The sequence below is a fragment of the Diaporthe citri genome (genome assembly GCF_014595645.1).
Source record: "Diaporthe citri strain NFHF-8-4 chromosome Unknown scaffold_3, whole genome shotgun sequence".
Taxonomy (NCBI): Eukaryota; Fungi; Ascomycota; class Sordariomycetes; order Diaporthales; family Diaporthaceae; genus Diaporthe; species Diaporthe citri.
Genome location: NW_025064848.1, coordinates 4,061,715 through 4,089,280, shown reverse-complemented (window position 1 = coordinate 4,089,280; position 27,566 = coordinate 4,061,715). Strand labels below are relative to the sequence as shown.

At 56.8% G+C, this 27,566-nt stretch overlaps 9 protein-coding genes across 9 annotated transcripts; 6 read left to right on the top strand and 3 right to left on the bottom strand.

Annotated features, from left to right (window-relative positions):
• Positions 1-66: 66 nt before the first annotated feature.
• Positions 67-2,490, bottom strand: INS49_008700 (uncharacterized protein; the record flags this gene model as incomplete). The annotated part of the gene is made up of 5 exons (XM_043169439.1): positions 67-1,039; positions 1,788-1,850; positions 1,923-2,170; positions 2,260-2,339; positions 2,424-2,490. 5 exons carry the CDS (start codon positions 2,488-2,490, stop codon positions 67-69), a joined length of 1,431 nt encoding a protein of 476 aa, XP_043027119.1.
• Positions 2,491-3,091: 601 nt separating this feature from the next.
• INS49_008699 (uncharacterized protein) lies at positions 3,092-8,650 on the top strand (the record flags this gene model as incomplete). The annotated part of the gene is made up of 5 exons (XM_043169438.1): positions 3,092-3,169; positions 3,236-3,299; positions 3,384-4,704; positions 4,761-5,102; positions 5,329-8,650. 5 exons carry the CDS (start codon positions 3,092-3,094, stop codon positions 8,648-8,650), a joined length of 5,127 nt encoding a protein of 1,708 aa, XP_043027118.1.
• Positions 8,651-8,974: 324 nt separating this feature from the next.
• On the bottom strand, positions 8,975-9,437 carry INS49_008698 (uncharacterized protein; the record flags this gene model as incomplete). Its single annotated transcript, XM_043169437.1, has 2 exons — positions 8,975-9,362; positions 9,394-9,437. 2 exons carry the CDS (start codon positions 9,435-9,437, stop codon positions 8,975-8,977), a joined length of 432 nt encoding a protein of 143 aa, XP_043027117.1.
• Positions 9,438-10,075: 638 nt separating this feature from the next.
• On the top strand, positions 10,076-11,424 carry INS49_008697 (uncharacterized protein; the record flags this gene model as incomplete). The annotated part of the gene is made up of 2 exons (XM_043169436.1): positions 10,076-10,593; positions 10,665-11,424. 2 exons carry the CDS (start codon positions 10,076-10,078, stop codon positions 11,422-11,424), a joined length of 1,278 nt encoding a protein of 425 aa, XP_043027116.1.
• A 941-nt stretch (positions 11,425-12,365) lies between these two features.
• Positions 12,366-13,790, bottom strand: INS49_008696 (uncharacterized protein; the record flags this gene model as incomplete). The annotated part of the gene is made up of 6 exons (XM_043169435.1): positions 12,366-12,694; positions 12,777-13,037; positions 13,101-13,233; positions 13,278-13,340; positions 13,397-13,588; positions 13,677-13,790. The coding sequence occupies 6 exons, from the start codon at positions 13,788-13,790 to the stop codon at positions 12,366-12,368; spliced, it is 1,092 nt and encodes a 363-aa protein (XP_043027115.1).
• A 1,815-nt stretch (positions 13,791-15,605) lies between these two features.
• On the top strand, positions 15,606-17,129 carry INS49_008695 (uncharacterized protein; the record flags this gene model as incomplete). Its single annotated transcript, XM_043169434.1, has 1 exon — positions 15,606-17,129. One exon carries the CDS (start codon positions 15,606-15,608, stop codon positions 17,127-17,129), a length of 1,524 nt encoding a protein of 507 aa, XP_043027114.1.
• A 1,477-nt stretch (positions 17,130-18,606) lies between these two features.
• Positions 18,607-20,315, top strand: INS49_008694 (uncharacterized protein; the record flags this gene model as incomplete). The annotated part of the gene is made up of 3 exons (XM_043169433.1): positions 18,607-18,852; positions 18,919-19,116; positions 19,182-20,315. The coding sequence occupies 3 exons, from the start codon at positions 18,607-18,609 to the stop codon at positions 20,313-20,315; spliced, it is 1,578 nt and encodes a 525-aa protein (XP_043027113.1).
• A 947-nt stretch (positions 20,316-21,262) lies between these two features.
• INS49_008693 (uncharacterized protein) lies at positions 21,263-22,210 on the top strand (the record flags this gene model as incomplete). The annotated part of the gene is made up of 1 exon (XM_043169432.1): positions 21,263-22,210. The coding sequence occupies one exon, from the start codon at positions 21,263-21,265 to the stop codon at positions 22,208-22,210; it is 948 nt and encodes a 315-aa protein (XP_043027112.1).
• Positions 22,211-24,648: 2,438 nt separating this feature from the next.
• On the top strand, positions 24,649-26,487 carry INS49_008692 (uncharacterized protein; the record flags this gene model as incomplete). Its single annotated transcript, XM_043169431.1, has 3 exons — positions 24,649-24,909; positions 24,979-26,206; positions 26,276-26,487. The coding sequence occupies 3 exons, from the start codon at positions 24,649-24,651 to the stop codon at positions 26,485-26,487; spliced, it is 1,701 nt and encodes a 566-aa protein (XP_043027111.1).
• Positions 26,488-27,566: the final 1,079 nt, after the last annotated feature.

Genomic DNA, 27,566 nt, shown 5'->3' with positions numbered 1-27,566 from the left:
CTTGCAAATGTATGAAGATCACCACCAGCTCCTGGCATAAGCCTCTGGTCGCCCAGATTGAGCATCTCACGTCTGATGCTCTTGTTCCTCCTGTTCTCGCGCCTCCTTCCACAGACGCCTGCGCTCCGCTCGCTCGGCCTCTTCCTTTCTCTCCCGCTTCCTAGTAGCGTGCTCCCTCTTCTTCAGCCTCTTCCTGTCCTTAGCCTCAGCCTCAGCGAGCTTCTTCTCCGCCTCAACAATATCCAGCATCGCCTTCGCCCGAGCAAACATATCCTCCGCCTCCCGGGTGAGCCCCTCGCCGGCGTATCTGATGCCCACACGCACAGCCTGCTCGTACGACTCCCCCCGCCCGCCATCGGCGCCGTAACCCACTGGCAACTGGCGGCCCTCGGCGCGCGCGAGCCGCACGAGCTCCGCCTCCCACCTGTCCTCGTCGCGCGCCTGCGTCGTGTGCTCGTCCTGCAGCTCCTGCACGAGCGTGATCCGCCGCTGCCGCGCGTCCCCTTTCCGGTGCAAGAAGCTGCCCAGGAAGTGCGACTGGGGCTTGCCTATCCGCAGGAACGTGTGGCCCGCCGTCGCCTGGTCCAGCACGGGCACCTTGCGCACCCCGCCCGACAGCTCGCTCAGCGGCAGCGGCCGCACCGTCGCCTTGTACACCGGCTTCTCGCCCGGCGCGCTGACCCGCGTCAGGAGGGGCACCGCCGCGGCGCGCGCCCTCGCCGCGCTCTTCTTGGCTGCTGCCTCCTCCTTCTCCTTTGCTGGGGCGCCTGGTGGCGGCGGAGGCGGGAACCTGCTCTGCCGGTCACGCAGGAAGGCCACGATCTCGCTGTGCTGTGGTACGGAAGCGTCGTGCGCGCGCGTGAGCAGGGTGAGGAAGCGGTAGCCGTTCTGCAGGGCGGACGTGACGAGGCGCGGGGAGGTGTCGTTCTTGTTACGGCGGAAGCCCGCGCGGATGAGGAATCGGATGGGGTTGATCCATCCTGGGCGGGATGTCACGTCAGCCGGGAGCGATATGTGTGGCACTTGGCGGAGAAGAGCCCTGTATAGAGCGAAGCCTGTAGCAATTGTGTGAGGTCAGCTTCCAAGGGTCCGGGTCAGGGAGAAGAAGAGACGGCGCGAATTGGGAATGTCGCACATGCTACTCTATGCCGCGAGTCGCGGGCTGGGATGAAGAACGACGGCATTCATTGGACCTGGCGCAGATTCGCCTTGGTTGATCTGTTCAGTCCATAGGGTCTAAGGCTCCGTGGTCTAGGTTGTGGAGTTGGCGTGGTGTCGTCGGCCTGAGGAAATCTTCTAGCCGAATCCCCAGAATTGAAGTTCCTGGGGGTCGAATCACGTGGGTCCCGCGGCATCAGCGCGCGTCGGCATGTTGGTCGGTTGGATTTCTAGTCTCAGCATCAAATGGGGACAGTCCGTAGTTCAGATTGCATTAATAGAAGCCCATGTCTACGCCAAGTGCCATCCTAACCCCCTGGGGATGCAGTCATAACAAGAAACCAAGACATTCCCTCATCACGTCGTCCGCTCGCCAGACACCAGTAGCACCTCTCGCTCCCAACGGAACGGCTGTAGGAACGATCCAAGTCCGGGGTCAAACCGACAGTCCCTGTCACCTAAACGCATACCTCAGTAGATATCTGCCTGACGAGCCCTTGGCCTGTAGGTGGCCTCTCCAATAGCTAGATACCCAGGTATGACAAGCCCTTCAAGGCACTTCAGTGCAACCCTGTGCCCCTCGAGCTTGTACTATGATACGTTCCGACGATAGTGACGCCTCGATCTACTTGTAAATGGCATACTTGGAGCCCTCAGGAGGCTGGGGCAGCTTCTTGTGCTCGTCCATGTACCTGTGGATAGTGCCAGGTTAGTACTGGTCCGTTTCCCTCTCCTTGGTCCAAGTGCTCCCGGGGTATACTGACTTCCTTATCGCAATCAGAGCAGCCTCAAGGCTCAGTGGGTCCTCCTTGGGCCGGGGGTTCTTGGACAGCTCGGTCGCGATGCGCTCCCAGTCACGGAGGATGGCGACGGCGTTCTGGTCGACGCGGCCATCGTGCTGGTTTACGCCCGGAAGGTTGATCTGGCTGACGAAGTGGAAGACCGGGGGCTCCTTGGGGTAGTTTGGACCGCACTCCATCTTGAGCTCGTAGATTCGGTTCTCGTGTTGGCCCTGTGGGTGACGACTGTGGTCAGCAGACCGTGATGCATTTGCGACTGTTCCTAAGGGGACCGTCTCGAGTGCCGGGCAGGGAAACTCACATGAGGAGGTCCCCAGATGGTTCCTCGCCAGTTGGTCATGAGGATGTCCTCAGGGTCTTCCAGGCCATATGAGCAGGCACCTGCAGCAGAAATGCATCGTCAGGCTCCATGTCCGCTGCGGTCAGAGCGGTGGGAGGGGTGTCGGTGGTGGGACTTGCCTGCACCCATGCCCTTCTCGCCCTTCTCGAGCTCGGCGAGGAGCTTAAAGTTGCGTGGGACTTGAGCAGCCATGATTCTTGTCTGTGTGCGAAGACGAGGGAGGGTGCGCGACGAAAGGCGGTGCGAGGGCTGGCTGTGCGGTGAGAGGTGGAAAGAGGTGCGTCTATGTACTTGGTAGGTATGCTCCGGCTTCAAAGTGACGCTTGCTGCCAGTCCAATCCGCAATTGCAGTCCAGCTCCGGCGGGGTGGCCCCTGACCCCTGTCACTGAGTGACGGAGGTGGGGTGGTTTCTCTGTCTCAAACCGCTGGCAAGAGAAGGGCTGCAGGAGCGACTGAATGACTCAGCAGGCGGACCTCAGGCACGAGCAAGGGTGGGTGAGCTCCAGGCAGGCGGGTCGGTTTCCGGAAGCCCCTGGCCGCGCGCATCGATCTGGCTTCAGAGAACCGGCGTGTAATCTACCGCTCAGCCTGTACTGCCATACGTAACATATTGGGCATACGTAACGCCTCGGGCTCTCCATCTGGACCAGCAGAGCCATGCTTGCTCGACTTGTGATCTCCTAGATGGTTCCATTCTCAGATGACATCGTAACACTCGTTGTTTTTTCCACCGGAAGTTTCCTACAGCCGGAGCGACATGAATCTTGATCCCTCCGCCTCCAAGAGACCATCATGTCCGCTCAGCTCCTCGCGACGGAGCTCCACAACCTCATAACTGAGAGCAAGCGAAAACACCAGGACCTGAGACAGGTATGCACCTCACGTCCGTCCAAGGCCCTCACTTGTACCAGAATCTGGCTGACTGGCCCTGCACAGGCTGCCGAGAAGTCCCTCGAGGAGCTCAAGAGCATTCGCGTGAGCGAGGCTCAGTTCGGACGTGGTGAGGAACATTAGCACCAGGCATCGCCATTTCCGGCGCTTGTCTCACAGCATGACCAGCAGACTGACCAGACAAACGGTACAGAGCTCTCACAAAAGGTCAACTTTGTCAATCCTTTCATAATAGCATGTGGCACCAAGAACGCAAAGTTCACAGGCATAGCTATCGTCTGTCTGCAGCGGCTCATCGTTTCTAAAGCCCTCCCACGGTCCAAGCTTAGCCCCGTCCTCGAGGCGCTCCGGGAGGCAACCTCTGCTGGTCTCGATGTTCAGCTCAAGATCCTCCAAGCCCTGCCTTCCCTTCTGCAGAATTATTCCACAGACATAAAGGATGACCTTCTGGTGACTGCATTGAACATATGCTTCATCCTACAGTCCAGCAAAAATGCCATCGTCAACAACACCTCTGCCGCAACGCTGCAGCAGCTGATCGTCACCGTCTTCGACAAAGTTGTTGCAGAGGATAAAATCCCGGACGCTCCTTTTGTCGGAGAAGCCCCTGCAGAGGATGGGGACGTTCAGCTCAGGGCAGCGGCGCTGGACGCCTTCCGCGTGTTCAACGATCTCTGTCTCCTCACGCAATCTCAACGTCCCGAGTACCTCAGGTTCTATGGACTCCCGCAGACTTTTGGTCTCGAGCTGATAGAATCGGCCCTGACCAACCACGGTGCCATATTTGCAACCCATCCCGAGCAGGTTCACATTCTGCGCACCAAGGTTATGCCTTTCATTATCCAGACTCTTTCCGGGAAGCCACACTTTGCTGCCTCGGTTAGGCTGTTTCGCATCTTATACACACTCCTCAGGCGTCATGTTGCATTGATACCGAAAGAGAGTGAGGAGGCTTTGGACATCCTCACCAAGATACTGGACCAAGACACGACGTTGTGGAAAAGATCGTTATGCATGGAAGTCTTCAGGGGTATCTTCGCCGAGCCAGCGCTGGTTCGACGCATCTTCAGGATGTATGACGCCAAAGAAGGTGAAAAGGACATTCTCAAGACTTTGACTGCAACTTTTGTCCGAGTCAGCACGGAGAAGCCGGTTGTGATTGGGCTCGGTCATCAGTCAACAATCCCCGTGGCCAACCCATACTCTACCTCTGCCGATCAAGCCGTGCTCGATGCCAGCGGCGTTAGTGTCTCTGTGATAGCAGGCGTTGGGGGCGGTGTTCATGACACAGGCATCAGCACGCAATGGAGCTCCATGCGTGTGCCCTGCATTGACCAACTCGATAAGACTGACCCTCCTGCCATACCTGAGTCCTACGTGTACAGCCTGACGCTTGCTTGTATCACATCACTGTCTGAAGGTCTGGCCAAGTTCATCCTGCCCCTGACTGCGCCAAGCGACAGAAGCCGGAGGCGTGGCAAGGGCTTGCCGGGCGAAGGAGGCAGCGATGATCGGTCTGAAAGCCCTGCGCCCCGTCCAGGCCTTCTCCGGAGAGGTCCGCTTCTTTTAGGAAGAACCCGATCTCTGTCAACCCGCTGGCTCTCAAGGAGCACCCACTGTATGCAGACGTGGAAAGTTGTGCAGCTATCATCGAGGAATGTTGGCCGGCAATCCTGGCAACATGTTCGGCCTTCCTATACGCCGCCCTCGACTCTGAATACTACCATGGTCTGGTCAGGGCTTTCCAAAGATTTGCTCACGTGGCTGGGCTGCTGCAGCTAGCGACTCCAAGAGACGCCTTCTTGACCACACTTGGGAAGGCTGCCGTTCCTCCGAATGTCTTCACCGCGTGCATAAATTCTGGGCAGTCTCGACAATCCGCGCCCCCTCCCGCGCCCGAGCCAACGGAACAGTATCCTGGGAAATGCCCGGGGCCTGCTAAGTGTAGAAAGCCTTGTCAGCCAAGGTACAGCAGAGAAACCGAGATCACAATCTTTCGACGCCAGCGCATCAGCACTGTGAGTCCCTAATGCTTCCATTGCCCCTTAATACTCTGCATGGGCCCCCAGGAACCATTGCTGTTATCTACAGCGACTTGGGCGTCGGAAGAGCACGGATTGTGCTGACAAAGGATACAGGAATACTCGAAATCTACTATGCCTGAGGGCTCTGTTGAATCTGGGCATCGCTCTGGGACCCACCTTGTCGGCATCATGGCAAATCGTCCTTGAGACACTGCAACAAGCTGATTTTGTTTTATTTACGACCGGCAAGACTGCTGGTAGGACACCCACAGCTGCCAAAGGGCCAGATCCCAACGCGGATAAAGAGGCCAACGCTCTGCTGGCAAATTTCGGCGTCGAGGTCAAGGCTGTTGAGACCGCAGCGTCAAGACTATTCGAAAGCACCATTGATTTCCCCAACAACGCATTTTTAGAGGTTGTCAACGCGGTGTGTTCGCTTCTCGAGAAACGGCCAGCATCAGAGTTTCCTTTCAACGGGAGAGAAAGTCGGCCAGAAACAATACCGGAAGATGAAATCCCTTCTAACCTTCCATCGCCGACTTCGCAACATAGAAAAGTGTCAGGCATAAATATGGCGTCTGGCCCAGTTCAGCCGGACCAGTTCGCACTGGCCAAGCTAGGCGACCTTGCCAGCATCAACCTCGAGAGGCTCCTGGCACACCCACCCGATGTATCTGGCTGGAAGCCTTTGGTATCGGAACTCAACACTGCGCTGAGTGCCACCTCCGTATCAGCCCCTGTTAGAACACGGGCCGCGGAGATCCTGGTGAGACTGATTTTGGAAGCTGCCAATGCAACGGCGACGCAGCCGGAGGACGTTCGTGGCACGATCCAACTGCGCCTCCTCGAGGCATTCAGAGATGCCCTCCTCCCGCTGCAGTCGGGGGAGCGAGACGTGTCAGTTACGAATCACTCTACAGATATCGAGATCCATAGGGTGATCCTCGAAGGTCTTAAGACCATCCTCGAAAACTGTGGTGAGAGCCTAACCAATGGCTGGCACCTAACTTTCGAAATCATCGACAGCATCTTCCCGGACAGCGTCTCTGGATCCGAAAAGAAGCAGACTGGCACCACGCTTTCGACGAGGTCGACCAAACTGATCAAGGCGTCATTCGGCTCGCTCCAGCTCATCTGCTCCGACTTCTTGTCTTCGTTGCCGAATACGTGTTTTCTGCAACTTGTCGACACCCTATATAAGTTCTGCTCGCAAGACGATGACCTCAATGTTGCACTCACTACGGTAACGTTTTTCTGGGCAATATCGGATTTCCTGTCCGAGAAGAGTAATTCCATGTCCATCACCGAGGACATGATAGGCGGTGGAAAAGACGAAGCGCTGATTGCACTGGCCTCGCATCCCGAAAAAGATGGTTCTAGCGCAGCTCTTTGGATGCTGCTACTTCTGCGTTTGACCGCAGTGACGGCTGATCAACGTTTGGAACTCCGGAACAGTGCCATTCAAACACTCCTTCGTATCATACACGCCTATGGAAGCACTCTGGGACCGCAGGCTTGGTCAATATGTACCAAGTATGTTATCTTCAAACTGCTTTCTTCGATTGAAGAGAGACTCCAAGCGGTGAGAGAAGATGGCGTTAAAGACGACATACGATCGGAGTGGAACGAGACCGCTGTCGTCATTGTGCAGGGCGTCTCAAATCTGCTCGCCAACTACTTGGACGTGCTGACGTCTTACCCTGCTTTCACGGCTCTGTGGCAAGACCTGATCAACCACTATGCCGCATTGATTGACTTCAGAGCGCTTGACATCAATAGCGCAACATTCTCCAGTTTAGGAGACATTCTCTCCAAATGCGAAGAATCCCCCAAGTCGAGCTTCGATAAGAGGACCATCGATCTAGTCTGGGATCTTTGGTCTCGAGGCATCCCAGCAGGCGAACAGACGAGCGATGGTAACTTCGACGACAGGCAGAAATGCTTGATGTCTTGGGTCGAAGCTTTGTTGGAGCTTTACCGACTCATCCAAGCTGATCTAACCTTGGAAAGGGTCAAGCGGATGCTCAGCCTATTACGAGACGCTATGCAACAGGCCCAGCCTGGTTCCTACGCCAGTGATATCGAATATCTGACCCCGCTGCAAGGTCGAATCCTAGAGGTCTTCAAACTCTTGCGGACAGACATATCCGGTGTCCCGTCAGCTATTATCACTCAGGTTGCAGACTTTGTTGCGCTCGCTTTTGATGAAGAGAGAGCACATCAGCCTGCAACGTCAAAGCGTACCTACATCGCCATGGCCAAGGAGAGCATGAATATTCTCCACCATCACGTCGTTTCAAATGCAACAGACGCAGACATCTACGTGAGCGGCGCATTTTCGAACGCTTTGACGGCTCTTTCAAAGCCGATCACTCTCAAGTATGATTACCGGATTGTGACCAAGTCAGAACAGCCGTGGAAGATGGCGACCACCACCGTCTTGGCATTACTGGAATCTACTCTGCCACAGGTGAAGGCAGCCAAGATCTCGCAAGCTACGGTACAGGAGATCTGGGATGTCATAGTCGATATCTCGAACGGATTCATAAAAGCCAACTACAACAATGCCTCTGCAAACGCAGACATTGCAGGGGATCAGGAATTTGACATTGTGTCTTTCCGGGCTCTCAAGGAGCTGATCATCCCATCGCTCGGTTCTGATTCAATATCCGACAAGACGCGTCGAGCATACGCTGAAGGTCTATTCCGGACATCAATTATACACGCACCGGCACCATCAGAGGCAGAGATCATCTTCGGAGGCAACCAGGAAAGGACCGAGGGCATGGATCAGGCCTTAGCCGCCCTCTATAAGCCCCGCAATGGACGCACAATCGACCCACGGCCGACACTGCGGAGGGAGATGAGCTACGTCTGTCTGGATGAGCTCTTTGACATTGTCTCATTACACGACCCGAGCGCCGCCGGCCCGGAGATTACCTTGCAGCCACCAACGCCTCGCTTTCCCCCTCCTGGCGCCTCAGCTGCCGGGCCACTTGATCCGTTAAAATCGCCTGTGCCTGACACGACCGGCACCGGCGGCGCTCCGGGAAGCCGCAAGGCAGTTGCCGTGAAGGAACCTTCCCATGACCTCCATGTCCGCTTGGCACGCACAGCAGCGCCGTACCTGATTCTCCGCTGTGCCTTGACCCTGCGAGCATACGTGGCCGACCAGCCCCTGCGCGGGCGTATGCCACAGCCGCTCTCGCAGAGGCAGGAGCTGGAGCGGATCCTGCGATGCCTTATAGAGCTGCAGAGCGAGCCTGAAGCCATCCCTGGCTTCTCACAAGTAACCAGCGAAAGGGGCAGACACTTGTACAGCCTGTACCCCTTGTTGGTGAAGGCGGCCATGGTGAACCCGGGCGATGACAAAGTCATTGGGCTGGTCACGGCTTCGTTGGACGCAGTAGGCCGTGAGTTGGGTTTGGGCGTGTAAGTGCACAGTCGCCGGATCTCCTTCATATTTGACACGAGCCTTGAATGTGGAGGGAGAACGACATTTCATAAGAGAACTGGACAGCAACGCGTAGAGACCCTACTTTGTCCGCGGGGAGAGGGGAGTTCCCTTCACGCGGACGAATAGACTTAGTAGTATAATAATCATCATAAACCTTAAGGGTACGGTTTCCCAGGTCTATACTGAGAATTAGCAGGCGAGGCGTGGCCGCGCGAGATGAAACCTAGCACGACGCCAGTGAAAAAAGAAGACCACCCGGCCCTGCCGCTACTTCCCGTCGCCCGCCCGGCCCCCTCCAGATCCTCATAGCTTCGACGGTCTTCCTTTGCCTCCCTGCTGCTGCTGCTGCTCCCGCCCGCCAGGGTGAGCCCCCTCCTCGCCCGGCGTGGGGACATTGCCGCTTTGCTCAGCCTTGAGGCTGATGGGGTCGCCGAGCTGGGACGGGTTGGCACCTGGGCCGTGAAGCTTCTTGGCTGCCTTCTCGCGGAGCGTCTCGCCGCCGGCCCCGCCGCTGCCGCCGCCGGACTTGGATGGCGGCGTTGGTGACGACTGGGACCCGGCCTCGTCGGGCTTGGGGATGTTGTCGCTGGCCTCGGCTTTGAGGCTGATTGGGTCGCCCAGCTGGGATGGGTTTGCGTCGGGGCCGTGGAGGGTCTTGGTGGCCTTCTCGCGGAGTGTCTCCCCCTGGCCCCTTTAAGGAGCTGTTATTGTCTAGGTCTGACTCTGTTGGTGTGAGGTCACGAAGCGGGTTTCTCTTGGATGCCATGATTGTGAAGTGTGGATATGAATGAAAATGGACGGCGTATAAGACAGTGTGTGTACCCAGGGCTAACTGGGTTGCAAACTTACTGGGAGGCTCAAGTATATGAATGCAACGGCCTGGCCTGAGTACTTATTCGAATACCTATATTCCAACCTAACCTCATTGTTCAGTCCGCTGCTTCATTCTGGTCGTTGGAAACAGAGTCAATGACCTCACAACGGGACAGTGGGCATCATGTACTTCCATAATGCCATGTGAAGATGGACCGCGGCCTGCTAAGCACCTAGGAGGAGGTAGCGTCTGGGGCCTGAACACCAGGGGAAGGCGCTATGCCCCAGCACGGTAACGCCCGGGCTTGGTGCATCTGGCACCGGTGCAGGGGAGCTGCGGCTCTGTCGGCCGTTGCAATCCGTACCGTTTGATTGGGCTTGACGGAAAGCGTGTCCCAGCGTTTGCCCGACGTCGGCTCACGAAGACGGCGCGGCAGGCAGAGCTCCAGTTGACGTATTCCGACTGTGGACTACGTACCTAGGTAAGCTCTTCTGGGCGATCAGCAACATCAGCACAGCAACATCCGACCCGCGTCGCATCGACCCGACCACCACAGAACAAGCTCCGCAGCAGATGAAGCACCGGTGACAATGTCGATGCTATCCACGCAAAGGGCCCTCGTGCCCGTCATGCGGCAAGGTCTCGCCGCCCAGACTGCACCCGCACACTCGGCCCGCGTGCTTGCATCCACGGCTGCGCGCAGCCTCGCCGCCCACCACAAGCTCCCCAGCTCCCCTTCGACACCACGAAGCTTCTCCCAGTCCGCGACACATGGCGCCCCCAACCCCTCGATATTAGGCATATCGGGCCCGGGAGGCCCTGGCCTGACCACCTCCTACTTCCAGAAACCGTCCCTCCCCGCCAACACAATCATCCGCTTCGTGCCCCAGCAGACGGCCTGGATCGTCGAGCGCATGGGCAAGTTCAACCGCATCCTCGAGCCTGGCCTTGCAATCCTGGTACCCTTTATAGACCGCATCGCCTACGTCAAGTCGCTCAAGGAGATCGCCATCGAGATCCCCAGCCAGAGCGCCATCACCGCAGACAATGTCACCCTTGACCTGGACGGTGTCCTTTACACCAGGGTCTTTGATGCTTACAAGGCGAGGTATGTCGGGGATCCTGTCTCGCAGGCCCTTCCTTGTCCAAGAAAGTTGTGCTGACACGGTGATCCCGCAGCTACGGAGTTGAAGACGCCGAGTACGCCATCTCTCAGCTCGCCCAGACCACCATGCGCAGCGAGATCGGCCAGTTGACCCTCGACCACGTCCTGAAAGAGCGCGCCGCCCTCAACACAAACATCACCGCCGCGATCAACGAGGCCGCCCAGGCCTGGGGCGTCACATGCCTGCGCTACGAGATCCGTGATATTCACGCCCCGGCCGGCGTCGTCGAGGCCATGCACAGGCAGGTCACCGCCGAGCGCAGCAAGCGTGCCGAGATCCTGGAGTCCGAGGGTCAGCGCCAGAGCGCCATCAACATCGCCGAGGGTAAGAAGCAGGGCGTCATCCTGGCCTCCGAGGCCCTGCGCGCCGAGCAGATTAACCGCGCCAACGGTGAGAGCGAGGCCATCCTGCTCAAGGCGAAGGCCACGGCCGCGGGGATCGATGCGGTGGCCAAGAGCATCGCCCAGGGCCAGGATTCGGCACAGGGTGCGGTCAGCCTGTCGGTCGCCGAGAAGTACGTCGACGCGTTTGGCAAGCTGGCCAAGGAGGGCACTGCCGTTGTGGTGCCCGGTAATGTCGGAGATATCGGCGGGATGATCGCCACGGCCCTCAGTGTGTACGGCAAGGTCGGAGATGTGCAGGCCAAAGCCACGGCGAAGAAGGCGCTGGAGCAAAGCCAAGTCATTGAGGCAGGGTCCGATGCCGAATCCGCAGCCCCCGTCTCTGACAAGGACAGCATCGTCGCCGACTTCGACAAGGCTGCGAGAAGATAGGATGGCCTCCAAGCGCGCTCGAAACGAGTAGAGAAGACCGTCGGCGACGCTCTCAAGACCCACTCGCAGAGTGTGAAGGACGCAGTCGAGGAGGAGCACAAGTCATTCATCGGCCAAGGGTTCGTCTGAGGAACGAGCCGAGAGGGTGTAGCCCGTATAGGTCCCTTAGTCACCTTGTATAAAATAGGCCAAACGGGATGGGGAGGTTTCTCCGTACCCAGCATGGGAGGGAAAAAAAGCATCTTTTTACAGCGGGAGGAAAGCAAAAAGGCAAACGCGTTGATGCTGTGTATTTGTGTATATTTACCACTCATGAGAAGCTAGGAGCATCCCGACTCAATGGTATGGTGGTCGCCCGGGGACGGGCTTCACGAATTCCACATCTTACGACACTACGTCTTACCCTAGCTTGTGCTGTGCTCCTTGTACGTGTGCCTTATCACAGCCTGCTCTCTTGAAGTGCCCTCAATGGTGGTGCTGCCAGGGTGGCTAACTCACATGCCCTTTTAGACCCATAACAGGCGAGCTGGGGAAGCGGATCTGATGAGATCCGAGGCAGTAGTTCAAGTATAGGCCCTCTGAGCTGCGGCATGGGTTTCATGAACGCCGTTGACGGAGTGCAAGTCGACTGGAAGGGAGTGTACACAATAGCCCACTATAAAGCAAGTCTGCGGCCAGAAGAATAGTGACGCCTGTACAGTAGGTATTAAATCCCACCCCACAGTTGAAAATTTTGGTTTCAAGAAGCTGATGAACAAGCCTACGCCAAGTATTCATTGTAAGTACGTGAAGGAAAGTTGTGATTTATGACTATAGATTAGCATTAGACATAAAACAGACAACCCCCCGGCCCTAACGCCTATCAATTTGAACCACCACATCTGAAGTCCCGGCCCCTCAGGCCATTCTAGGACTTCCCCCGCCAGTGATTACTCCTCCCATTACTCGTATACGTAGCAGAACTTGCCGGATGTCGTAGACAAGAGCTCTCCCAACGGCACAGTCTCCCAATCAGCAACGTGCCCAAGGTCCTGCTCCGACAGGAGGGTGCCATTCCCGTGAGGCTCGTAGAGGTTGGTTGTCGTCAGCGGGCCGCGGATTGCCGTGGACACGTTGCCGGCGCGGGCGTCCGGGTCCTGCATCTGCCACATCCACCAGACGCGGTCGATGTTGGCGTGGTGCGACCAGAAGGCCGGGTCGCCGGGGCTGGTGTAGACGTCGCGGCCCGGGTTGCCGCCCAGCGCTGGACTCCTACGCCGTGGACTCCTAGCTCGGGCACGCCTGGGTTAGATTAGATGGTTAGCTGTGGTGTCCTACATTGAGTGAGGAGGTTGGGAGGCGGGGTTTCTCACCCTCTGGGCCCTGCATGACCGTCTCGAAGGTCCAGATATCTTCAGCATCCCGCAGCAGCGACAGCACGCTCGAGGTGTTGGCGTAGCGCTGCAGCGCGTAATCCGTCAGATCGCGCTTGAAGCATCGGGGGTTGTAGTTGAACTCGTATGCGGAGCTGTCGGAGCCGTTGATGACCAGGAGTCCGTCGGGGCCAAGGTTGACGGTCATGTTGGCGAACGGCCCGCTTGTCACACCTCCGCCGCCGGTGACGTGGGGCAAGACTAGTAAGCATGTTAATTTCTTGAAGGACGCGCTGCTGGATGAGGAATCATTGTTGGACCTACCGACTTCCGCAGTAGCACCGTTGTTTGCAATAATGACATCCGAGTCCGTGTAGTTCAAAGACACGCCGTTTCCAGAAAGTGATGTCGCGGAGCCGTCAAACATTTCGGAGTTGGCGAATCCTTCCTCTGCGGTCTTTGTCCCAGTCCCAATACGGGATGGAACCCGTGTAGTTGCACTCGCTGCGCAGGTGTCTGCTCCATCTCCCAGATGAACCAGCGGTGCCAGCCGAGGAAGTTGGCCTGCGTGAAAACGGTCAGCCCTTTTTCCCAAACGACGAATAGATCAGGGAACTTACGGTGGAGTGTATGCTCAGAGTCTGGTTGATGTGCGTCACGATGAAACCGTCATATCTTGTTCTTGCCCCTGCGGCCACGTCTGATGGTGTCATGGCCGGCTTTTCCATCAAGCAATTAAGTGCGTCAGTGTAGGCGATGCGCTCGTCACTGGTCAAGTTCTCCCATGGCTTTCGCACGGAAATGTTCCCGGGCTTGCAGGTCGACGAGTTTGCAACTCGTGATTGTGCCACCTCCAGAGCATGGGAGGCAAAGTCGGCCTGTGTTGCACTGCTAACTAACATCGAAGTCTGTTGTTCTTTGATGTGCCTTTTGAAGAGGGCTGGCGTCAGCGAGGGTGGCCAGTCCGAGGAGGACGGCGGTATACACGAAGGACTGAGACTGCTTGAGCTGCATCTTGATACTTGATTGTAGAGACAAAAAGACTGGATAGCCAAATTCAAGGCCGATTAGATGAAGTATGTGAGTTGAATCTACTGAGAACAGGAAGACAATATTGGCTGCGATCAGTCAAGTCTTATTTATTTCTATCATGAGACAACCATGTCATTGAACTACTCCCAATGACTGGCAGTGCATGCGAACACAACGCTCTCAGATATTGCTACGATGTTTCAAAATGCAAGCCACGCGTTGTTTACCCAGAAGTAAGGCATACAGTCGAGGCTGAATGAGCCTGTCGGTGGACACCTAGAAGCAGCATTCAACCGTGCTGTGTAGAAAGATTCGTAATCGGCCTGTGGCTCGACATCGAAATCCTACCTGTGAATCCCTGAAGGTGACAATTCGAAGATGTTCCAAGTGTTCTCAGACCCTTGGGGATATGCAGGTGCTCCAGTTGTCGTTGGCGATTAGAACAGGTGGGGTTCCATCTTGACTCGTCCCATTACGACTCCCACGGTTGGATCTGCCCTATTCACATTCTTATAGATAGCAACTGGGTTATGCCTTGTGAGGCCGAGCTGGCAATGGGAACTAATTGTCGGGACTCGAAGGGTCGGCGCGGACCTCAAGACTAAGAATTCAATTAACCTTGGTTCTCATCCCGCTCGCTCGCTCCCGTCCCGATCATTCGGAAATTTTGTATCTATTTTCGTTTTTCTTCTTAAACACAACAGCATAAGAAAATTATGAACGGTCCAAATAGACTTCCTTTTCGAAAGTTCCTATCTTGGTGGCTACCTAAGCAGGACGTGTACATGTAGACGTATGTTATTATGATAGGCAATGGCCTGTGCGCGCACCATAGATAGACAAGCATCCCTGCAATACCCAGGAACCAATATATAGGCGCGTAAGCTTCATTCTCGTACCCACTCCAAATGCTTGTTGTGTAGCCGCTTGCTCGAACAGGGTGGAGGGCGAATCTCCGAGTTCTCCAGTCTTTCATAGCTAAGCCACTTGCTTGTTCATCCCAAAGATCCCAAGCATATTAAACAATGAATTAGAGCCACAGCCCTCGCAGTCGCCATGCTTACCGGTAGCAGAGACACCCTCCTCAGTTGCCGGGCCTTGAAAGTAGCTCATTCAACCGCACGAGATATGTCCTGTCTACCGTGGCATTAAATGGTAAGAAACTCCAATTGTCACGAGAGGGGTACTGTGTGGAAAACAGCACGTGTGTGTAGCGGCTTGAGGAGACAACGAGATGTATACTAAGAACACTAATAAGCTGATGAAGGTGTGGCATGAGTTCGAAAACAACGATTGAAATAGAGCCCAAGGCACCCGAACCCTAAGCTTTTCCCCAGAGGGTGTATCTCTTGATAGACAGGATATCAGGCCACAGCTTTTTCGAGGTTGCTTTGCATGCATCGCCGAACCGGAGCGATCGGCGTGAGCTCCGAGAACTCCGAGCTCTGCTCCGAGCTCCCAGTATATCAAAACGGCAGGTTGCCTGATTGACTCCAGCTTCTGCAAAGGCACGTCATATCTGACTTCTTGAAATTTTCTGGAAGAAAAAATGAAATCCTGTCTTCCTCGTGCGGATTGGCATAGGATCCAGAGCACTTGAGTCTTCAGGTTGCAAAGAGCCTGAATGGTCCTCACCAGGCCTCAAGTTTCGATGAGCAAAGATCTTTATCTTGTGACTCGTCCGACCAAGCGAGCTCGCGACATCCCCGCCGGCGATACTGTGGAACCACACGGCAGCTATAGCTCTAAAGCATAGCTACTATCCCAACAAATCCAGGAGCTGGGACCAACACCAGCATGGCCTTCACACCCAGAAGACTCGCTGCAGAGCTCGGCCTCGTGACAATCGCCAGCGCCCCTCGCGATGTATCCCTGATCTTCCTGACGCGCTTCCTCCGGATGGCCGCCTACGGCAGCGCCTCGCTCATCCTGGCGCTCTTCTTCTCCTCCCTCGAGGTCTCCGAGGCGCGCATCGGCCTCTTCATGACGCTCACCCTGCTCGGCGACGTCGCGCTGTCGCTGGGGCTCACCCTCGTCGCCGACGCCGCGGGCCGCCGCCGGATCCTGCTCTTCGGCTGCCTCGGCATGGTCCTCGCGGGCGCGGCGTTCGCCGCCTCCAGCAACTACTGGGTGCTGCTCGCCGCCGCGGTGGTGGGCGTCATCTCCGTCTCGGGCAACGAGATCGGGCCCTTCCGCGCGGTGGAGGAGAGCGTCCTCGCGGGCCTGGTCGGGGAGGACGGGCGGGGCGATGTCTTCGCGTGGTACGTCGTCGCCGGCACGCTGGGCAGCGCGGCGGGGACGGCTGGGGCGGGCCAGCTGGTGGAAGGGCTGAAGAGCCGGGGGTGGACGGAGCTGCAGGCCTTCCGCGCTGTGTTCTGCGTATATGGGGCAATTGGTGTCGTCAAGGGGGTTGCCACGAGCCTCTTGAGCTCTCGGTGTGAAGTCGGCGGAGGCGCGAAAGCAAATGCCTACCAGCCGGTGGGAGCGAAGCAGAGCAGGCCCACTGCGGCCACCGATGAGACGGAGGAGGACGGTGACGACGGGCCGGCACAGCCGGAGCCGAACGAACGCCCTGTACCTCAATCGAAGCCGAAGCTGGGCCTTGCGCAACTATCGAACAAGACACGGTGGACGCTGCTCCGGCTATGCGCCTTGTTTGCGGTCGACTCGCTTGCCTCGGGAATGGTTCCCTACTCTCTGGTCAACTTCTACATGGACCGCAAGTTCCACATGCCCAAGAGCACGCTGGGAGATATCATGTCGGTGGTATGGGTCATGGCCAGTATTGGCAACGTCTTTGCGTCTGCCATTTCGAAGCGCATCGGGCTAGTGAAGACTATGGTGTTCACCCACCTTCCCTCTGCTATCTTCCTTGCGCTTCTCCCTGCGCCGCATGTTGTCTGGCTTACCGTGATCCTCCTTGTAGCAAGGGGAATCTTGGCGAGTATGGACCAAGCACCGCGGTCGGCGTTCTTGAGCAAGGTGGTAGCAGCAGAGGAGAGGACTGCAGTGATGGGTATTGTGAATGTGGTCAAAACGCTGAGCCAGAGTGGTGGTCCCACGGTTACGGGCATCCTGGCAGGATCAGATCGATTCTGGATTGCGTTTGTGGTGGCAGGGTCGATGAAAGCGTCGTATGACCTGGGTTTGCTGACTTTCTTCCTGAAGGTTGAGAAGCAGGCTCAGGCAGAAATGCAGGAGGGGAGAAACTCACGCATGTCGGAGGACCAGACCGAGGAGCTTGATGATGCTTTCGAGCTGGACAGCAACGACGGAGAGTTTTCTGAAGATGACACAGCAAGGAAAGGGAAGGTCGTTTAATACGCATTTCGGAGTCTGTCAATGGGCGAGAGTGTTGTATTGTGCGTGGATCTGCTCCAACTCCAGATTTCTTTCAAGTAGGTACTTGTGTGAATCAGAATGAGCCCACCTTGATTGACTGGTCCATGAGTGGCACACGATCAATGCAGAGAGTCGTTGCGACTGATTCAGTGAATTGACTTATATTTATCAACCAACTCTCACTGAAGCAAGAAGCACCGTATAATCACCCAAATGGTTATTCAAGACCGTCCATAGGTCGTTCGACGTCGGTGTATACTGGATATATGGATCCATGGATGTCTTTGAGATCTCAGGTGTTTGAGGCTGTGCCAACCTCAGGGCTGCTCAGCATGAGAATGTTACGCAAAATGTGGGAGTGGCTTTGAACATGATTGGGTTGGGCACATGTGCAACTGAACAAGGAATGGTATACTTTCTACGATGACTCGAAGTCCAGAGACAGCAGTTGCCGTTAGCAACTGACCGGGTCCACTATTCCGTCTGTTGGAAACCGCATGACCACGGGCCTAGCAGTCTGCGACAGACATTTGAGGTGACCATCAGATGGATGTGCCCTGTCACTTTCCAGACATATCAAGGCACAACTGCCGAGGTGTGACATCCATTATTGACCTTCGACTTGTGGGACAGTCGAGCAGGTAAAATTGTGGGGCTCGCCAGTCCTGTAGCCTGCGAAAGACTTCACACTTTTGGCTGAATCATGGCATGGGTGCTGATGCAAAGCGCACTTGCTGCGCCGCATTGCCTACGAAGCAGACTGACGGCATCTGACCTGCTTGGCGTCGGGTCTTGGCCGATGATGTAGTCGAAGGTTGGGATTGGCTGGCTGGGGGTAGGCGTCCCTGCATTAGGAGTGCTTACAGTGAACATAGACCTTCAAGTTGGTCTCGGGAGATCTTATCCGTGTGAACCTAATCTACCAACTGGTGGCGCGCGCTATCTCTTGTTCGTATCTGTTATCTCTTATTCGTATTCTTATGCGATTTCGCCAAACCCGCCATGTCCAGATGCATAGGGCTGAACACTGCAACAGCAGCGAATTGACAATTGCCGGGCAGGGTGTAGAGCAGGAGATACGGCCTCGCGTCATCGCATGAGAGAAGCAGGAGCATAACATTTCTGCGATGCAGTCGACGGGTCTTGGAAGTGCGAGTGGCATGATCAGAGATCGTCCACTGAGGCCGTGACGTTGAGGGAGCTGATTGGCTGTGGGTCTCGGCCAAAAGTGGGGCACAAATAATTGCTACACGTTGATTAGCAGACCGCTCCATCGCGACTGCTCTTTCCCATGGGGGGCCATATTGGATTTTTTGTTATTATTTGGTCCGACCCAATTCCTCCCTCTCGACCCCCTTTACACTCCTTGGTGAAGCCGTGTCATCTCGCCAGTCCATCCCACCACCACTGAAGTCGTCACCGGCGCTGTGCACCTTCTCGACATCACTGCGCCGCCATGGGGCTCCTCGAAGAGGTCGCAGGGCCGTTGTCCCAACAGTTCAGCAAGCTGGGCACGGCGTCTCAGGTCGGCGTCATTGCGGCCACCGTCATCGTTCTCTCTATTATTCTCAATGTCTTGAGCCAGCTGATGTTCAAGAACCCTAATGAGCCTCCTCTCGTCTTCCACTGGCTGCCCTTGATCGGCAGCACCGTCACCTACGGCATGGACCCCCCACGGTTCTTCAAGGAGAATAGCAAGAAGGTCAGTCCAAGCCCGCCCAGCCATAATGCGTATCCTTGCACCCCACTGACTTGGATGCGACTACAGCATGGCGATGTTTTCACCTTCATCCTCCTCGGCAAGAAGACCACCGTATACGTCGGCCCCCAGGGCAACGAGTTTATCCTGAACGGCAAGCAGAAGGACGTCAATGCGGAGGAGATCTACAACAATTTGACCGGTCCTGTCTTTGGCAAGGACGTCGTCTACGACTGTCCCAATGCCAAGCTCATGGAGCAAAAGAGGGTGCGTAAATGCTCCGTGGAGCCGTGTGCGTCGAAATGGAGTCCGCTGACAGCGATACATGACAGCTCATCAAGAATGTCCTTACGACCGAGGCCTTCAGGAGCTACGTTCCTCTGATCACCAACGAGATCTTGACCTACTTCAAGCGAAACCCCGATTTCCAGGCCCAGTCCGGCACCGTCAACATTCCACCCAAGATGGCCCAGCTCACCATCTTCACTGCTTCCCACGCCCTTCAGGGCAAGGCCGTCCGCGACCAGTTCGACGAGTCCCTGGCTGACCTTTACCACGACTTGGACATGGGCTTCAGCCCCGTGAACTTCATGCTGCACTGGGCTCCCCTGCCTCACAATTCGAGGCGCGATCATGCCCAGAGGACCGTTGCCAAGATCTACATGGACACAATTAAGGCCCGACGACAGAGCGGCGAGGAGGGCGCCGACGACATCATGTACCATCTTATGAACTCGTCTTACAAGGACGGCACCCCTGTTCCTGACCACGAGATCGCCCACATGATGATTGCCCTGTTGATGGCCGGCCAGCACTCCTCGTCCTCTACCAGCTCTTGGATCATGTGCCGCCTCGCCTCCCGACCTGATATCATGGAAGACCTCTACGAGGAGCAGATTCGCGTGCTTGGTTCCATCGACAAGCCCCTGGAGTACGAGGACCTCGCCAAGCTGACCCTCAACGCCAACATCATCAGGGAGACGCTGAGAATGCACGCACCCATCCACTCCATCATGCGAAAGGTCAAGTCGCCGATGCCTGTCCCCGGAACCAAGTTTGTCATCCCTACCAGCCACACTCTGCTGGCCGCACCGGGTGTCTCGGGCAACGATGAGGCGTACTTCCCCGAGCCCGCTCTGTGGGAGCCCCACCGATGGGAGAAGGGCCATCCCCTTGCACCAGCCCAGTCCTTGAAGACTGATGACGACGAGGAGAAGGTCGACTATGGTTATGGTCTGATCAGCAAGGGTGCCTCGTCCCCTTACCTACCCTTTGGCGCTGGCAGACACCGATGCATCGGTGAGCAGTTTGCGTATCTGCAGCTGCAGACCATCGTGGCCAACATCACGCGGTTGTTCAAGTTCAAGAACGTGGACGGATCGACTGGCAAGACCGTGGGCACCGACTATGCCTCGCTCTTTTCGCGGCCCCTGGAGCCGGCCCCCATCTACTGGGAGAAGCGTTAAGGGAAACGATCAATCTACTGCTCTTCTCCGATCAGATTCATTATGACTGTACATAAGGGTTTGGTAACTAGACTTTGCGGGCGGAGTGGGGCTTCGGAAAATAAGACGGCGGAGCCAGGCTGCCAGCAACAATAGAGCGATGGGTTTGCAGAGAAAGACTGCGCAAGGATACCAGATAATTTCAACAATAAAATGAAATAAACACGATCTACAAGAGCATGGCTCCTCGAATGGATGAATTCAAGCAGTGACGGTCGTTAATCTAGAGCCGCCATAGCTCGCAGGCCCAACAGGTCCAGGGGTCACGGCACGAGCCGTGTTTACCGTCCTTTTGGGAAGGTTTCGATTGACTCTGATAGAACATGTGTTTTGATAGTGTGACTAGGACCGATTGAGAGTCTATTTCTTAACTTTTGGTGTAAAAGGAACATCCAGGACTCCAGCTGCGAGCAAACGTCCCCACCTGCACCACTTGAACTGCAACGGCCGACCAACAAGCTTTCTGACAACGGCTCAGACTCCTGATCTGCGGTGCCATCATCTTGTTTCTCGCTCGGACACACCAAATCGGGCCATGAAACCCCAGAGCAGTCCAGAACGGTTTCAATTGCCGTTACCGAGCACGTCAGAACGGGCGATTGCACCGAGGGAATCTCATCTTTTTTTGATAGGGGTGTGCTGATGAGGTGACGGTCCACTGCACTTGAAGCGAATGAGTGACATTGGCCTGCTCAATGACGCAGAGGCGGCGGGCTCGCTCAGCTACTCACCGGCAGTGCGTCTCATCCCCAACATCGTCATCCACACAGCTCGTTTCACCCAACACACGGAACGCACACATTGAATGGCCGCCGTCCCTTGAAGACACATTTAACTTTATGTGATCAACTGGAACTGTCTATCATCCAAAGCGAAATACAGGGTCTTGCCCAACGGCTGCTGCAAGCATGGCCGACAAACAGAAAGACCCCCTCCTCCGCCTGACCGGCCTCAAATCCCCACAGCTCCCCTCCGCGACCGCCTCGCCCGAGGAGCTAACCCCTTTCATAACATCCCTCCTGGAGGAGGCAGTCCCCTTCATCGACACAGCAGCGCCCAGGGCCGCGGACTTCACGGACCCCGCGGTGCCGGCCCCGCCCGCATCCAACACCCTCTGGAAGCCCAAGGGCACCAAGAGCCACCCGGACTCGACGGCCAAGATCGAGCTCAGCGAGCGGGCCGTCAATGTCGGCGAGGGGCAGCAGGAGACGTGGGCGTGCCGGCGCAGCGTGCACGCGGACGCGGCGTCCAAGGGCACGGCGAGCTGGGCCGAGTTCGCGGACTGCATCCGCGACCGGCACGCCGAGACCGAGGACGCGTTCACGCCGACGGTGCTGGCGCACCGCGAGGCCGTCTCGTGGGGGTCCGCCGCCGCCGCCCCGCACGTCTGGGCCGGCGGCATCGCTTGGGGCAGGTTCAGCCTTAGCTTGGTGGAGATGAAGCACAAGATCCCGCCGCCGCTGAAGCCGAGGGTGTTCCCCGTGCTGCAGCTCGTCGCGTCGGCGGTGCCCGGTGGTGGCGGGGACGGCGGGGCGGCCGTGGGGGCGGAGAGGGACGAGTTTGTGGTCGTCTCCGTGACGGTGTCTGACCTCGCGACGGGCCAGCTGAAGGACAAGGCCGCGCTGTCGGTGGAGAAGGGCGTCGTCGTCGGCGCGTACGTCAGCGTGGAGAGGGTGAGGAGGTTGCCCGGTCAGGGGGAGGACAAGGGCAAGATCGAGTGGATCATGGCCACCGCGAGCGACGCCAAGGGCGTGCTGCCGATGTTCCTGCAGACCAAGGCGGTGCCCGGCCAGATTGCGAAGGATGTGGGCATGTTCCTGGGCTGGGTCGACAAGGAGAGGGCGAAGAAGGGCTAGAGGGGGCGCAGCTGGAGCGCCTGGAGGCGGCGGTGATCCAGCTCCTGATGCGAAGGATGCGACGGAGAGCACATGGGAGTTTGACAGCTGTCACTGGATCGGGCGGGTAGTAATTGGCAACGGTTAACAGTTCACAGCGTGCGGGATGGATGTCCGGCTCGGATGGTCAGGCTTCAGCGGCGCAACGTCAACGGTGTAATATTAATAGTCGAGGCTGAAACAGGTACGGAGGAGGGTGCATTATCAACTGTACGGATGAAAGCTAAATTGACCGGTGTTGGCAGATTATGAACCCGGTATTTGACACGCTGATGTAGTTCGAGCACAAATCGGTCCGAAAATTGCAGTCATAACCAACCCAGGGGACCTCCGTCCGCATCTGCGAGACAGTCTAACAACCTAGAAGAAGTTAGGGTCCGTAGTCCGTAGTTCTCGGTCTTCTTGATATCTTCTCTTTCGGGTCGACGACGCGAGGGGTGTGCCTGTGGTCTCTCTCCCCAGAGGTCCTCCGTGTACTGATATTGCTGCGGTTTTTTTGGGGTTTTTTTTTTTTTTTGCCTTGCCTTGGTACCCTTTCACTGGACTGCCGCATCTGTACTGATGTCCAGCTTGATACTTCCCTGGAGTTTTCAGCTGACATTTGGGATGGTTCGAATGCCAAATTGTTTTTCAACGAGGTGTGAAATTCTACATACTTCTACTATCAAAGTTTGTGTGTTTGAGTTCTAGGAAGCGAGACACGTGCAACGTGTTACGAACAGCTCCAAAGGCTTGTTACTATGCATGGTTGTTGCTCAGATCCCTGCCGTTGTTCTCAACCACCGTCTCTACAACAGAAAACAGGCATTGTTCGCGATGGTGGTGATGACTTTGAGTCAGTGGGCCAGACATTTGTAATATCTATATGAAATACTCGGGTTTGTATGCACATAGTCATACGCATGGTGAATCAAACAACCTCGCGAGATGGATACCCAAGTAGGCAAGAAGATGAATGTTTGGGCGGTGAAGGTGCAGAGCTCAAAAGGGTTGGACCCTGAAGACGGACCTGAAACATTGGGGTCCGTCGTCCAGCCGGTCGGCCGTTGAAGACACTCGAAGCTCTCTATAATTGGTGACCCGAGTGGTCGGAGCGTCTGAGAGCTCCGAGTCCGTTTGATCAAGGTCACAGCACGATGGACGGTCAGACTGATGTTCATCAGCCGTCTGTAATAAATCGCCGAGTGCAGCATTCCATCTCGATGGACGGGTGGATTGAAGGATGGGATCTGCAGCTTGTGGGGACGAGATTACCTGACAGCCGGGCATGTGCCAATCGGCGCCATTGCGAGCTTCAGAAGGCTTCTGTAGCATCCAGCCGGCGATCACAAGCCAGACCACCTGGGCATATGCTTGGGGTTGACAAGAAGGCGCCGAGGATGTTTTGATGAGCGTTCTATGTCCCCCGCCCTGGACGAACACGTCGCTGTCTCGAGGGACAGGGTGCATCTATCCAGTCTTTTCAGGGTGATCTGGCTCGAGTGCGTCTCGTCTCTTGGGAGATCTTGGCCCGTGAAGAAGGTGAGATCAGGAACTGAGGTGGTTGCCCTTGCTGTTGCTGTCCCCACGCGCGAGCATTTCCGCTTTAAGCCATCGTTTCGATTGGGCGTTGCATGCCACGCAGCGGATCGGAACGACAGCCCCACGGCGTCACAGATGTCTGTGTACAGAGATAGTAATCCATCCGATCAGAGGCGTCGCTCGCCAATGTTTCAAGGCAGCCGGCCAATCGAACGCGAGCCCGTTGAAATGACATCCTGCCCGCTGGAGACGGGGGACGGGAGACGGACTGCCGCCTTGCCACGCCTCTCCTACACTGCCCGTCCCCGTCTTTTTGTCTTCCCTGCTTCGGTTTACTTAGCGCTTCTTGTCTGGCTCCTCGAGCACTTGGTCGGCACGTCATGAACTTGATATGGACCGGCCTGTCCCCCTTCCTTCTCGCTGGGCCTAATTGCATGTCCTCTCAACGGCATTTGCTCCCAGAGTCTCACACCGAAGCGTCCATGCTTCCATGTGCAGCCAGTTGCCGGGTCCGACACCTGACTTTCCTTGCTCAAACCGAGCGGACATCTCTGGAATATCCCCAACCCCCCCCCCCTGACAGCCAATCCTTGCCCTGTACTTTAATCGCAACGCATCCTCGAAAGTAGGAATAATTCCCGGCGCGTCCCTCCAGCTGTACAGACACGTCTTCGGGACAAATAGTTCCTGAGTTTTCTGGAACCTTTCATTCGATCTTTATTGTTCAAATCCAGCCTGGACTCGTCGCGCAGAGGAGAGCCAATCGTGAAGTCGGCGTCCATACATTATTTAACCAACTACAAAAAGGCCGGTCAGCGCCGCATCCTATTGCTGCGGCATATCCCCGACGCTTACACAGAAGTGGTCCACAGCGCGCGATGGATCTCCCGTGGAAACGTGTGACAGCGGTTGCTGCCGTCGCCGCGTACGCCGCCACGTCGATCCTCAAACAGGAATGGTCACGGTCCTCCTTCACCAGATACTTCGCCGTCAGCTGGCTGCTGAGCTTCCTCTGCTGGGGACTGTGGACCGTCATCCTCTATCCCAAGTTCTTCTCGCCTCTTCTGGGCCTGCCTGAACCACACAACCCGTCATGGATCAACGGGCAGTACTCCAAGATCCGCGAACTCGCAACTGGTGTCCAATGCTTGAGTGGTAAACATGCCCGAGGAGCCCTTCCGCGTATGCCTGAAAACAGACGTTGACAGCATGACAGGGTCAACTCTGTGCCCAACAATGGCATCATTCGGTATCTTGGCCTGCTCAACCAGGAACGGCTCCTGCTCACATCGCCCAAGGCCCTGGCTGAGGTGCTCGTCACCAAGAACTACGACTTTGCGAAGCCCGGGATGGTGCGGTACTCGATCGGCCGCATCCTGGGCGTCGGTGTCCTGCTAGCCGAGGGCGACGAGCACAAATTCCAGCGCAAGAACCTGATGCCCGCCTTTGCGTTCCGTCACACCAAGGACCTGTACCCCCTGTTCTGGAACAAGGCGCGCGAGGGGGTCCAGGCGATGACGGAGCAGGTCCTCGTCGACGCGGCCAAGGAACCCGCCTCCCCGGCCTCTCAGGATCCGGAGAAGGCGGCGAGCGAGAAGACGGGCGGGCCTAAGGCGGCCATCCTCGAGGTTGGAGGCTGGGCATCGCGGATCACGCTCGACATCATCGGCGTCGCGGGTCTCGGGAGGGATTTTGGCGCCATAGCCGACCCGACAAACAAGCTGTTTCAGACGTACAACCACCTGTTCAAGCCGTCGCGTCAGGCGCGGTTCCTGGCGACGCTAGGCCTCATCCTCCCCGCGTGGTTCGTCACCCGGCTTCCCGTACGGCGCAACGAGGACGTGCAGGAGGCGGCCAAGGTGATCCGCAGTGTGTGCTTCGACCTGATCCGCGAGAAGAAGGAGAAGCTGGCGCGCAAGGAGCTCACGGACGTCGACATCCTGTCCGTGGCGCTCGAGAGCGGCGGGTTCAGCGAGGACAATCTGGTGGACCAACTCATGACGTTCCTGGCGGCCGGCCACGAGACGACGGCCAGCAGCATGACGTGGGCCATCTACATGCTGTGCCTGCACCCGGGCGTGCAGGCGCGGCTGCGGCAGGAGGTGCGGGAGCGCCTCCCCTCCATCGACGGCGGCGGCGCGAGCGTCTCGAGCCTCGACGTCGACCACATGCCCTACCTGAACGCCGTGTGCTCCGAGGTCCTGCGCTACTTCGCCCCCGTGCCCATGACCCTGCGCGAGGCCGCCGTCGACACCACCATCCAGGGCCAGCGCGTCCCCAAGGGCACCCGCATCGTCATGGCGCCCGCCGCCACGAACAAGGACACGGCACTCTGGGGCGCCGACGCCACAAAGTTCAACCCGGACCGGTGGCTGCCCAAGCACGACGGGGACAAGAGCGCGGCGGCCGGCGGGTCGAGCAGTAACTATGCCTTCAGTATGTCATCCCTAGTCCTCCTCCTCACCGTCCTAACACCGTACAATGCGATACTAACACTGCGATAAGTGACCTTCCTACACGGCCCAAGGAGCTGCATCGGTATGAACTTCGCTAGGGCCGAGTTCGCGTGCCTCCTGGCGGCGTGGGTGGGCCGGATGGAGTTCGAGCTGAGGGACAAGGCCGAGCTGGACGAGAGGAACATGGAGATCAAGGCGGGCGTGACGTCCCGGCCGGCCAAGGGGCTGTGGGTGAAGGCGACGGTGCTCGAGGGGTGGTAAGCACGTGGGGGTGCTGGACGGGCTACCTCGTGTGGCTATGGGAAGGAATGTATATATGCACAAAGATCAGTAATAATGGTACTGTTGGGCCTCAATACGTTGGTTGTTGGTTGTTGGTTCTCGGGGCTGCTAATGATATCATCGGTAGGGCGAATGCAGTCTGTTTGTGTTGGTTGTAAGTTGAGGAACCAAACGTCCACATGTGAGCTGAGTGGCCTGGACTAGGCACTTCTCGGTAGGATGACTTCCTGTGCCCATTACACACCCTGAGGTATCTCTCATTTCCTTCTATATTTTTCCAGGTATGTTCGCAATGGTATGGCTCCGACGTCAAGATCCCGTCATTGGCACTGACAGTCAGCCTCGCATTTGTTCTATCGGCGTGCCTCGTGCATAGAGATCCGGGGCTTCGGATGTCACCATGGCGACTCACTCCGGCCTTCATACCACTCGTCTACAGCTCTTCTAATGACGCCGATTGAGCATTCATTGACATCAGCTCAACTGAAGGCACCATGGTTGAGTGCTCGAGACGCACCGGGCTGTTTAATCGGGGCAGGAGCTTGGTCCAGGACACCGATGCGAAATCAGTTATGATACATGACAGAGCAAACCAGTGGTTCCAGTCCGTATGCTACCTAGGGATACACATGTATTTATTTATAAATCCGACTTGACTTGACTGTCCAACCGGTCATATGTCCGGCGACAGTTCAGCCCCAACGGTAAGTGTCTTGTCATCGATTACAATGAAAGCCTCGTTCAGGAGGTAAAAAGATGATCAGGGTCCCCCAATGGTAGGATTCTGTTTGGTAAGTCTGCCACGACGTTCAAACATGTTCTGTCCACTCCATCTTCGCTAGATCACGGACCGACCGCTCATTTCACCATCACTCTTCGTGCCGCCCCCAGCAGGTCTCGAGCACCCGCTTGGTCCCTTCACAGATTACAGTCAAGTAAGTCCTGTGCCATTGAGCTCCAGACAAGCCATGCCCAGGCCGGGTATGAGATCAAGCCTCCAGAGCTGGCCGATGAGCCTTCTGGAGTCTATTGAGAAGGCCTCCAGACCGGGGCCGCCA